This window comes from Athalia rosae, chromosome 2, assembly GCF_917208135.1.
Source record: "Athalia rosae chromosome 2, iyAthRosa1.1, whole genome shotgun sequence".
NCBI classification, from domain to species: Eukaryota; Metazoa; Arthropoda; class Insecta; order Hymenoptera; family Athaliidae; genus Athalia; species Athalia rosae.
In genome coordinates, this window is record NC_064027.1 from 10,661,430 (window position 1) to 10,675,055 (window position 13,626).

General features: G+C 44.6%; 1 protein-coding gene across 3 annotated transcripts in view; it reads left to right on the plus strand.

The window, feature by feature from the left end:
- The window catches only part of LOC105684218 (neurogenic locus Notch protein), a 166,468-nt gene that overhangs the window by 149,181 nt on the left and 3,661 nt on the right, over positions 1-13,626 (plus strand). For 2 of the 3 annotated variants that reach the window (XM_048650944.1, XM_048650945.1), the window contains 5 exons: positions 7,470-8,013; positions 8,524-9,054; positions 9,141-9,373; positions 9,466-11,314; positions 11,808-13,609. In XM_048650944.1, the coding sequence (XP_048506901.1) occupies positions 7,470-8,013; positions 8,524-9,054; positions 9,141-9,373; positions 9,466-11,314; positions 11,808-13,609 (4,959 nt within the window). The remainder of the gene's footprint in view (positions 1-7,469; positions 8,014-8,523; positions 9,055-9,140; positions 9,374-9,465; positions 11,315-11,807; positions 13,610-13,626) is intronic. The other variant, XM_012397407.3, reaches the window with a different exon arrangement.

Here is a 13,626-nt window from a genome sequence, read left to right on the forward strand (position 1 = left end):
GGCGTGTTCACCGAAAATATTAGAATCTATCTGTCGATAATATCGTAGAAACCACGACCGATGTTGTTATTTTGGTCAGAGAAATGATATGGTGAATTAAATAGGATAGGATGATCTCCGTCGATGACAGAGTAAACACTTGCCATTGATGCATTCGAAATGAGTGTTGTAAGAAAAGGACAATAAACGAGACGCATTAAGGATAATAATTGCATGCTAACTTCTGACTGCTAACTGCTTCAGACTGCTAACGCGTCTCGTTTGTCGTTAAATCATCGTTGAATGGCTGTGTCAGTTTCGTGAGGTTAGCACTCTGTGGATCATGACAGATCGTGGCCGGTCGATGCGAGTCGAGCGGCGCCGGATCCCTACACCTCTGCTGTGGCGCTGCTGTAAATTCGACTAGGGATATTTTGCGCGAACCTAAATCAGATAGCGTCGCGTTTACATATTTCACTTATGAACACGGTCGGTGTACCTATAGGTAGTACATACACATATGACACAACGCGCGCAGAGTTCGCCTCTTTGCTCCCAACTGCAAGAATCTTTGTACCACATCTGTGTAATATACCAAAGATCACGTTCCTGTCAAAATTGATTCCCGTAAAGATGAGATTCAAAGATTACCGTATATCGGAAGTGGTCCGAGAGAATGGAAAATAAATATAAATGTACGACTAATTAGAAGTAATTCAACGTGTATTATAGTTCATCCAGATAGTCGTAACGATCGAATGTAAATTGATTGCTAGATCTGCACCGAGGCTGTCACGAGGTGATGCACAGTTAGCATGGAAGTCCCGGTGCGATATTGCGGATATTATAGTTTGCGACACGATATCGACGATCCAATTGCGCGGGGTCAATCTTTCCGCACTCTATCAATCGTGGACCATCCATCGGAATTAAGTTGGACGCTCCTACATTCGCAGGAGGTTTTTGTCGGGCGACCACCTCCTCACAGTGGGCTCTAGAAATATGGCATCGGCTATCGCCGTACGTATATGTAATGTAAAATCCGAAGGATACCAGGCGAGACTCGCTTGTAAGTATTAGAAAAGCCGGACCGTTACGCTACGAAGAAGAAGAAGAAGAAGAAGAAGAAGGAGCGCTCTGTGGTCCTGGCGAGGGCGAAGTAAGGCACGGCACGCCCGGAGCGAATGGAGGTTACAACGGCGAATGCGAGTGCAGAGGCCGATCTCTCTCTTTCTCCGTTTTTTCATTTTATTTTTTATTCTATCTTCTTGTCTTTTTCTCTTCTTTCCTTCGGTCCAACGACCACACCTTCACAGCGTTCGTATCGCGGCGCACGCGAATGTATGCGCGCCTCCTAACGTACACGTACGGTCTTCTTTGACCACTGGGAATAAAATTTGAGAGAAGGGATGGTCCACTTGAGTTAACGTTATACGTGTGGACATTTAGATGTAATACGTGCACACGTACGATTTGCAACCGTGTAGGTAATTAATCTTGAAAGAGGAATCTTATAAATAAAAACGGCGGTGACTGTTATCTGTTTCTACGAGGTGGCAGAGGGTCAGGATCTCGCGCCTTTGATGTAACTACGTATAAAATTAATACAAATATAATTAGACCATTGTTATTATTATTCTTGTTATTATCGTTAACATTGTTGCGGTTGTTGTTATGATAGGAGTTCGAAATCGAGGAAAGTTACAAGAACTATATCCTCGGTTACGAGCATAGCTTGCCATTTTCGAACCGATTTCTCTTATCGCTTCGACAGCAGCTGGTTTGTTGCTGCACCGCGGTGCAGCACGTTTTACACACACTATGTTATATACTTGTATACGTATATAATACCTACTTCGTATACATAAATATATACTTACGAGATTTATCACCGCGACGACTCCTGAGATAGGTAATTGTTTAGGGCGTGGCTCCACCATCACCGTCTTCGGCTACGATGGGACATTATTATCATTAATATTATTATTGAAATTATCGCAAAAATTTTGCAATAATAATACAACATAATACCCGGTATTTAAAACCACAGCTGTGAAATCCCACGCGCTGCGAAACGATTTTTAGTTTTACATATACGTATGTACATTACGTTTACGTATTCATACGTATACTATATACAGATCCTTTGATCCTTTGATGCATTCGATATTTCAGTGGGAAAGTTCGATTTTTAGTCGGTATGTAATTCGAAGTACCAAGTATGCGTTGTACGTACGATATCTTATCGAACAGACATCAATTAATTAACTTGGCACTATTTATTTGCCGCAAGTATATATACGTACGCGCGTTACCTTTTATATACGTGCATATATAATTATATTATATACGTACGTACGATGCGCGGGTGCCACGGATTTGTATCGTATAGAGAGCTTAATTATCTACGTATATTTCGTATGCCTATATATATACAAACATCTCTCAACACGCGACGATTACGCGACTGCAAAACTCGAAGGCTCTCAGCCACACCCAGATTTCTTCTTGTATACGGCGTCTTCGTGCCGCAGCTCCGAGTCGCTACCGTCCAGATCCTGATACGCTATCTATCTATACTCTTCTCTTACTAAAAGCGTTACAGGCAGCAACGAGCGGCGTAATATGCAACAGTCGCGATCGAAGCTGTACTTGCATTTATATACGCTTATGTGCATTAGTCGTGAGCCATCACGACTATGCCGATTTTTCACTTCTCTATCTTATCCTTTTGAAATTGTTTGCGATTTTATTTATATGGTTTCTTCGTTTTTGTTTTTCATCCCATTTACCATCGTGACATTCCTGGCGGTATGGACGATCTATCGGTACTTTACTTTTATCAAAGACACCATTGTTTTGTGACACACGTACATATGCGTTATACTGTACGTTGATTATGTATATTTCCCCAACGTTTTCGTTCTTTTTGGATAATGAATCGCATCTGCGTGCAATTCGTGGTTTTCCTTATCGATTAAGATTATAATTATGAGAAATACTTGAATGAGAAATCAGAGTAACAGAATACAAACACGTTGTTCGTTCGACAAACTAGGAGGAACGGTACGAGTTACTAGAGTATATTACGTAGGGAATGGTTTTATGTTTTTTGTTTTTTTTCGTTGGAACGTGTTCAATCTATCGAGTTTTCTTCTTCATTTTTTTTGTTTTTGTTTTTTTTCTTTTTTTGTTGGCGCGTATACGTTTGTTCGTTGGGCTTGTATACTGGATGAGATCAAGGTTCCAATCTGTTAGGTTGTACATGCTCCCCTACAACTCACTTAGCAAGAGCGGATGGACGAACGCAGACACCATGCGGATATACCGCTACAAGATTCAATCAACAGTCAACGCTCGATTTACCCGCTCCTTGCGCGTATAACCATCACTCTCGCGCACCAAGGTTTCTACAAAACCTCAAAGGAATCCCCGCCAACCACATCAACTCAACCGCCCCCGAATTATCATCTAGCCTATTCCGACTCATCAACGAATATTACAAGCGATATAACGTTATTAGCCATAGATATAATGATTAACAATACGGTGGATTAGGATTAGAACGTGAATTAAGATAGCCAGGATTCAGTCTACGTGATTTTCGAGTCACGTGATACCCTGACGCCGTATATATTGGTCCTAAGCATTCTCGTAGATCTTGTACGGAAGCAAACCGGACGTCCGGTGTTCTCTTAATTTTGTTGGTATGCTCTTCATTTTGGAATCATCACTTTGGATCGACCGTTTTGTGATTGGACGTAAATCATGAATTTTGGGTAATCACATCCTTGGTTTGAAAATCTTGGAGAACTTTCTAAGGATCATTTTGTTCCGAAAGTCACGACAGAAGGATCCAAGCAGGTGCGGACCGTACTGAATGTGCTACAATAATTTGCGGTGCTTATCGGGACTACGATATCGCAGCTAAAAGATTCCCGCACGCAAAGAAGAAGAATTTACAACATCAGCCTTTTTATATTGCTCTCGCAACAGCTAGCGTGGATCGCAAAAAACTTGACTCACTTACTCGCTTCGAAAAATGGAAAAAACAAACCGGGCTTTAGGGAATTCGATGTCCGTGAATGGTAGGTAGGTAGACCACGACCACTACCACGATTCTACTACCCGTTCGGATATATATCTGTCAGTTAGAGTTCGTTAACGACGAATGTCGAACGCAGATTCTGTATAATGCGAACACGGGCTACCTGCATCGCACACATACCGTAATGGGCGTAATGTACATCTACGTACCGCCGTGACGAAGATACACGATTTCGCAATTCTTTAACTTTCGACTAATTTAACTGGGCTTTCCACAAGTTCACTCGATCCTGCGGGGCGTAGTGTGCACCTCTGTTTCCCTCTGATTCTTCGACTATGCTCTTTCTTACCTACGACCTTCGATGCCCTGTAACGCCTGAACGCCATGTTTCCGAACATGGGTTGCTCGTCTCAGATCACTTGTTTCGGTGCACACTTTATCTCCCCCTTGAGTTTGGCACAGTTATTTATTAACACCCTGTATAGATCTTTATACTTACGATCCGAATGATCCTTTAGCCGCTGCACCTACATTTCTTCTGCATCGGACGCGGTTTATTAACGTTTCATACGCTGCAGTGCAGTGGAATCGAGATGAACAAAAAATGGAGAGTCGTAGATTACAATTATCCCAACATGTTGAGGAGGGGTGTCTCGGCTTGTGAATATAAAACCTGAATCGTGGGAGTGCGGTGTCCATTTAATACCATATGTGAATCCCGTATCTTTTAACCACTCGCTTCTCATCCCGTAGTCCCCGCGTATGATTCATCATCGGAATATCACTTGAAATATCTTCGCACCGGAGATCAATTCCTCATCTCATATATACGTATATAGTATATATTGTATACATGCTACTAAATACCGCTCTTCCGTCCGAAGAATAATTGTGAACCGATAATGAATTGCACCTTTTTGTATGTCAGTCCTCGATGGGGGGGCGTGTCTCGTTTCATATATCTTTTCATCAGCGTGGCGATGCGACTATGGGTCATGTGAAAAACTATCGCTATTTTTCTAAGATCATAGTTAAATCTAAGAATTTCATTGCGCCAAATAGTACGCGTAGGTGATTCTGCGAACAAATTAATCGTTCAGAAAACGAAGCATACAAGTAGTGGGTATTCATTGGTATTATTTTTATCAGACGAGTCGTTAAATCGCCAGCCGAGTCTTGACCGTCGATCGAATCGTCGTGCTTCGCCAATCGCATTTGGGTCAGATTGTCAAAACCTGCTGTGGGCTGTTCAAAGAAATGAACGACAAACCGGCCACCCCGCCCCGACTACCTCGAGCTACCTCAGTTCTCCCCGTGAAAATCAATGTGAAATAATTCGTATCCAAGGTTGAGATGTGAACAATGCGATACAATACCGATGCGCCTGAGAGAAATGAAAATTTGATCGCAAGCAAATCTGATTCGAATTTGGTTTCGTCCAAAAGATTCGTAATGAAATTCAACGTAGCGTGCGGTATTTTTAACAAACGGGCAACATCGGCGGTGGAGAGTGGCGGTATAGCCGTCCTCGTAACCGCGACGGCGACGTACCGCTTGTAACCGGGTACCACGCCCAGATCTACCTTCGTTGCGAATCTCACTGTATGTAGACACACGTATATTTTATAGATACATTCGCCGTTCCCCTTTTGCCATTCTCCGTGTCTCCATGGATCAGGACCGCGAACTGCTCCGCTCTTGCGAAACTGCACGCGATAAACCGAGGCTTCTTGCAAATTAGATCCCGACTGTAGTCGCATGTACATATCTGTCGTACCTTTCCAAGATGTTAATAAATAATTGTATCAAACTCGAGGAGTTGATAAAGTGCACTGAAACAAGTAATCTGAGATAGGCAACCCATGACCGGAAACGTTGCGTTCGGGCGTTACAGGGCATCGGAGGTCGCAGGTCAATCGCCTGATGACCGATAATTATGCTGATCATTTGTATTAATTGAAAACTTGAAAATTAATGAATACCACACAAAACGAACGGATCCCTCGTCAATGAGTCACTCGCAGTCCGCTGATTTCCTGTTATTTTTTGCACCTTATTGTTAGTTGCATTTGCTGTGTATACCTACATCTGAAAAACGTCTACTAATTGTAAGCTCGGAAATCACGACGTGATCTGTCTCCCTTGATTTGTTGCTGCTATATAATCAGAGAACCTTCGATTTATATACATAGGTGAAGAAACAAAATGAAGAGAAAAAGAACGAAAAGAAAAGTAAAAAAAAAAAAAAAACAACGCGACGGCGAAATAACAACTTTCACGGAAGCAAATCTGTTATCCTCCGTTACCGCTGATGCATTTATCATGTTGCATAGGTAGTTGTATAATATACATGTGAGAAAATGATTCGTACAATCAACCTGAAATTTTAATGAGCGAACAAGTTTTTCTAGAATAGAATGAATGCTGGTTACAATATTAATATAATACGTAAAAATTCGAATGTCATCGAACTATATCCATGGTGAGACATTTTTTTACACATGAGGTTTATTTTTATTTTCGGCATACCTACGAATCAATTCGATTCGTAGCTGCGTCGATAGCTGCATAAGTATACCATGCGTTTGTTTTTGATCTTATGTAGTTCTATGCAATTCGTTAGAACTCAGCACAACGATTCTTTTATTCGCGTCGATCCACGTTCAATCAATGTCGGTACCTCATTCCACTATGCATCATACTCGCGAACGTGTATATAACCTGCACATAACATACACAGTTATACGAGTATAATTATAGATTCATTGCGCATTCATGTATTAAATTCCGGTCAGTTAAATGCAAACACGAATTGACCATGTGCATGTGCAGGACAGGCGAAGCGTGAAGGAAAAATATCGTTGAGATCGTGTCTCCGCTGCGCCTCTACGAATCCACGTATTTCTAATTAAATAGAACTAGAGAATAAGCGTAATCAGCTCACGGGATATGAAGTAGCAAATGACTACTCCACCTTGGCATCTTGCTGGACGGCAAATCGGACTTGTTATCGCACAATCCTGCACACGTCAATATGCTATAGTATGGGGTGATTTCAAAGTTACACAGTATGATATTTTACACGCCCAATTGACGAATTTCAATGATTCAGTTTACGGCGCTAGCTACTTTGAAATTTTCTGATAACTCGATCGACGGCGATCATACGAGATTTCGAAAGACGTGCATTAAAACGTGCACCATCTCTTGTTCTGATTATAACAATTTTGGTGGGAAACTTACTACCTCTAGACAGCTGAGGCTGGTAATCTTACAACAGATGTAATTATTTGAACCAAACGATTGCGTCAGGTATCCTCGGTAGGTTTAAGTTTTTTTCAGAGATCAACCCCTGTTCAAATTTTATACATTTCCATGTATCCGGTGATAATCATCGAGCGCAATACGCTTTATTGATGAATCGTTACGTTATATTTTTCAGGATTTACCGGAACCCAGTGCGAGATCGATATCGACGAATGCGCGGCGAATCCATGCTTGAATAATGGGATCTGCAACGACCTGATAAACTCGTTCAAGTGCAACTGCGCGGATGGTTTTGCCGGTAGTCGATGTCAAATAAATATCGATGACTGCGCTTCTTCTCCTTGTCGCAACGGTGGAATTTGTCACGATTCCATAGCGAAATATACCTGCGAATGTCCGCCAGGATTCACCGGGGCTTCCTGTGAAACAAACATCAACGATTGCCAGTCGAATCCCTGTCACAGTGGGACATGCATTGACGGTGAAAACTCATTCAGCTGCAACTGCTTTCCGGGATTCACTGGGAATTTGTGCGAAATTCAAATCGACGAGTGCGAGAGCAGCCCTTGTCAATTTGGAGGTCGTTGCGAAGACCGCATCAACGGGTATCAATGCATTTGTAGACCAGGCACGTCGGGAACTAATTGCGAGGTCAACGTCAACGAGTGCTACAGCAATCCGTGTAGAAACGAAGCACAGTGCAAGGATGGTATAAACAGGTGAGCAAATCTAGCTTGACATATCCACGTATTCCATAAAATAGACTCCGATCCGGATGATATTTCTTTTCGTTGTGTCGATATCCTATAGTAAACTAATTGCAACGTATCTTTCATTCAATTTTCAAACGATGTCGCGAAGTAATCGGATGCCGGGTCTCAAGTGGTATGTACACATTTTCGCTCCGCATAATGAGAATGCAGAAATTGAAAAAATCAGATATTTGTGTGCGCGTGTGTTTGTTTTTATACAGTCTTAACTAAGTGTGACCACACCTTGCTGCATTACGCAAATCCTACGTTTGTCCTATGTTTCTGTAATTTTTTGGCACTCGTTACAAAGTAATTTTGAAATTTTTCACCGTAAACGATTCGTCGTATTTGAAAATAATTCATATACTGTGTTAGATTTTTGTCATTTTTGTCGTTTTTGAGCATGAACTGATAAATCATGCTTGCCTCGCAAAATATTCCAGATTTATTGAGTTCTCGATGTTCTATGTCTTTCAGGTACACCTGCGAATGTATTCCTGGTTTTACCGGACAGCACTGTGAAACGGACATCAACGAATGCGCCAGCAATCCCTGTGCAAATGGGGGTCGTTGTATCGATTTGATCAACGGATTCAGATGCGAATGTCCGCGTGGTTATTACGACGCGAGATGTCTTAGCGACGTTGACGAGTGCGCGAGCAATCCTTGCATCCACGGTGGGACCTGCGAGGACGGTGTCAATCAATTCATCTGCCACTGTCTCCCTGGGTACGGAGGCAAGAGATGCGAGGCGGACATCGACGAATGTGGATCGAATCCGTGCCAACACGGAGGAATATGCAACGATCATTTGAACGGCTATAGCTGCCAGTGTCTCGCTGGATACACCGGTACAAACTGTGAAACCAACGTCGACGATTGCGCCAACAACCCCTGTCAGAATGGTGGATCTTGCATCGACCTGGTTAATGATTACAAATGCGTTTGCGAATTGCCCCACACCGGAAGAAACTGCGAAGACAAACTCGATCCATGCTCTCCGAACAGGTGAGAAAACATGGTCCATGTTGTCTAGGGACAGATAGATTCTCTCGATTTTGTAAGCCGATTTAACCGAGTTGTTATCATTTCAGATGTCTTCACGGAGCAAAATGCTCCCCTTCGTCGAATTTCTTGGACTTTGCGTGCACCTGCACCGTGGGATACACCGGCCGACTCTGCGACGAGGACGTGGACGAATGCGTGATAACGTCACCATGCAGAAACGGCGCAACCTGCAGAAACACGAACGGATCTTACCACTGCGTTTGTGCCAAGGGCTACGAGGGCAGGGATTGCATCATCAACACCGACGATTGCGCTTCTTGTAAGTACATATTGCGGGCAACAATCTTCACCGACCAACGATGGTTTCCGACCGACGAAAATACTTGAATTCACGATTTGTCCTGTTTACAGACCCCTGCCAAAACGGAGGCACATGTTTGGACGGGATCGGCGATTACACCTGCTTATGCGTAGATGGATTCAACGGTAAACATTGCGAAATAGACATTGACGAATGTGTTTCGGCACCCTGTCAAAATGGTGCAATTTGTAAGGAGTACGTGAATTCCTACACCTGTCAATGCAAGCTGGGCTTCTCCGGTATAAACTGCCAAACTAATGACGAAGACTGTACGGACAGTAGTTGCATGAACGGTGGCAAATGTATCGACGGTATAAACAATTATACCTGTGTATGTCAGCCAGGGTACACCGGCACCAATTGCCAGTACAGAATCAACGAATGCGACAGTTCGCCCTGTCTGAATGGAGCTACTTGTCATGACCATGTACAGTATTACACCTGCCACTGTCCGTATGGGTACACCGGAGATCGATGCGATAAATTTGTTGACTGGTGTGCCGATAGCCCTTGTGAAAATCAAGCAACATGTGTTCAACGGAAAAACAAGTATCACTGCAACTGTTCGCCCGGTTGGACTGGAAAGGTTTGCGACGTGGAAATGGTTTCTTGCAAGGATGCAGCGGTAAGAAAAGGGGTGCCGGAGAAGAATCTTTGCAACAACGGAACCTGCGAGGATATTGGAAACAGTCATCGATGTCACTGTACAGATGGTTACACAGGCTCATATTGCCAGGAGGAAATCGACGAATGCGAATCGGCACCTTGCCAGAACGGTGCCACATGCAAGGACCTTGTAGGTTCATATCAGTGTCGTTGCAAAGCAGGCTTTCAAGGACAGAACTGCGAGCTTAATGTCGACGATTGTGATCCGAACCCCTGCCAGAACGGGGGAACCTGCCATGATTTGATCAACAACTTTAGCTGCTCGTGCCCTCCCGGAACTTTAGGAATCCTCTGCGAAATCAACGTCGATGATTGCGTCATCGGTGCGTGTCACAACAATGGTACATGCACTGACAAGGTCGGAGGTTTCGAGTGCCGCTGTCCGCCTGGCTTTGTCGGACCTAGATGCGAAGGCGACATCAACGAATGCCTATCGAATCCATGCGCTAGTACGGGAACCCAAGACTGCGTCCAGTTGGTGAACAATTACCACTGTAATTGTAAACCGGGATACATGGGACGACATTGCGAGGTCAAAGTCAACTTCTGCGATAGTTCGCCGTGCCAAAACGGAGGTGTGTGCACCGCCAGACAAGCGGGTCACAGTTGCCTCTGTACGGTTGGTTATTTCGGCAAAAATTGCGAATTTTCTGGATCATACTGCGATTCCGAACCATGCCTAAATGGTGGGAGTTGTAGAATCGCTGAAAGCGATATAGGATATAGATGCCACTGCCCCCCTGGTACGACAGGAACTCATTGCGAGATCGACACGAAAGACGAGTGTGCGAGTAATCCGTGTCAACAACGTGAAGCGATATGCGAAAATTTGATGGGTGATTATGCGTGCTATTGTCCGCCGAAATGGACCGGGAAGAACTGCGAAATCTATGATCCGAGTTATAGAGGTGGACTTTTTGGAAGACAAAACTCTAATGGCATATTGAAAACCCTTTCACCGTATGACCTCGACCTAGAACGCGAGAGGAAGAAGTGCATCGACAATCGCTGTGACGAAAAGTCCGGCAACCACCACTGCGATGAGGAATGCAACAGATACGCTTGTAACTTCGACGGCAATGACTGCTCCTTGGGTATTAATCCATGGAGAAACTGTACTGCCCCAATCAACTGCTGGGATGTATTCATGAACGGAGTATGCGACGAAGTTTGTAATAACGCTCAATGTCTTTTCGACGGCAGAGATTGTGAAAAGAAGCTCGAACCTTGCAAGTGAGTAAATCTCCCCTGTTTTTTAAAATAGATACATTTCCGTACAACAAAATCAACTGCGCGACAAATACTATTTTTTTCTGAACATTCAAATGATTAAAATGTCGTGCTTGAGATCGAGTATGTATCTTATGGTATATAGGTATCATTGCACTATTTTGAGGTTTTCTGTTCGATCAATTATACCCTTGTATAAGGATCGCTCAGAATTATGAAGTACAGAAACACTCGTTTTCATTAGAAGTATAATTTTATTTTGGAAAAGAAACAATTAATACCCTCAATACACGAAGCCCAGCCATCTTACTCGGTGCCTGTCTGGCCGTCAACTGACTCCTTTCTCTCCCCCACTCTCCCACACTCAATTCCGCTTGCACGTCATCTCTCGGCTTTTCACCAAACTTACTTCTCATACTTGAAGACCGAAAAATTGACCGACCGAACGTATTTGCGAATTATAAAATTAGAACTGAAAATCCTATCCTTTTTACAGTCCGATCTACGATGCTTACTGCCGTAAACATTATGCCAATGGCCACTGCGATTACGGTTGCAATAACGAGGAGTGTAACTGGGATGGACTTGACTGCGAGGGTGAGCCCCCGTCATTAGCCGAGGGTGTGATATCCGTGGTAGTACTAATGGACATGCAGACCTTCCGATCAAACATCGTCGCCTTCTTACGAGACATGGGACATCAGCTGAGAACTACGCTTCGCGTAAAACAAGATGAGCTTGGAAATGACATGATATATCCTTGGAAAAGAGATCGTGGTGAGCCAGGATTACAAACTAACATCTTTGGACGGCCTACGGCGATCTACACGGATAATCAAAGCGGAGTTATCGCCTATCTTGAAATCGACAACCGGAAGTGCACCGTCATGTCTGGTGCTGTATGCTTCCCCTCGGCTACTGAGGCAGCCGAATACCTAGCAGCTACCGCATCTAAACATTCCTTGTCGAGGAACTTCCCCATTGAACAGGTCCGCGGAGTCGTGGGGCCACAAGAACCCGCGTACGCGGATACGCCCACAAATTTCAAGTACGTATTCATCGGGATCGTACTAGTGCTTCTCGCGGGTCTTCTGGTCGGTGTACTAGTCACTGCCCAGCGAAAACGGGCCGTCGGAGTTACGTGGTTCCCCGAAGGCTTTCTGAGAACCAACAGCGGTAGCGGACAAAGGCGCAGATCCAGAAGACGTTGTCCCGATGGACAGGAAATGCGAAATCTCAATAAGCAACCATCAGTTAATTGCATGGACCTCGACATCGGAAACGGGCGTGCTCAGCAGTGGTCCGACGACGAGTCTGACTTGCCACCCTCTAAACGCATGCGAGCCATCGAACCAGGCTACGCTAGCGACCATACGGCTATCACCGATTATGAGGAAACCGAGCCAAGGATGTGGACCCAGCAGCATTTGGACGCTGCAGAAATCAGGTCCAGACCCGAAGCTGGGGTTCTCACGCCGCCCAGCCTGGAACATGGACAGGATGTAGACGCCAGAGGACCCTGTGGGATGACACCATTAATGGTTGCTGCGGTGCGCGGGGGTGGGTTGGACACTGGCGAAGAAGAAGATGAAAACGAAGGGACAGCTGCGGTCATAGCTGATTTAGTTGCTCAAGGTGCTGACCTCAATGCGACTACAGACAAGAGCGGGGAAACGTCTCTGCATCTTGCAGCAAGATACGCAAGAGCCGATGCAGCAAAGCGATTACTCGATGCTGGAGCAGAAGCAAATTCGCAGGATAACACCGGTAGAACTCCGTTACACTCTGCGGTCGCGGCCGATGCCATGGGTGTATTTCAAATCCTCCTTCGGAACCGAGCTACGAATTTGAATGCTCGTATGCACGATGGAACGACTCCCTTAATTCTGGCGGCTCGTCTCGCCACTGAAGGAATGGTAGAAGATCTTATTAACGCTGACGCTGACATAAACGCAGCAGATAATAGCGGAAAGACTGCACTCCATTGGGCAGCCGCTGTTAATAATGTGGATGCAGTTAACATACTTCTCGTACACGGGGCGAACAGAGACGCCCAGGATGACAAGGACGAGACCCCGCTTTTCCTCGCTGCCAGGGAGGGCAGCTTTGAAGCCTGCAAGGCATTGCTCGACACATTCGCGAATCGGGAAATTACCGATCACATGGACAGACTTCCTCGCGACGTTGCGAGTGAAAGATTGCACCACGATATCGTCAGGCTACTTGACGAGCACGTTCCAAGATCACCGCAGATGGTGTCCGTCATACCAAACGGCCCCCTCATGGGTACGTACAGAGGCAAGATCATTGTGTTA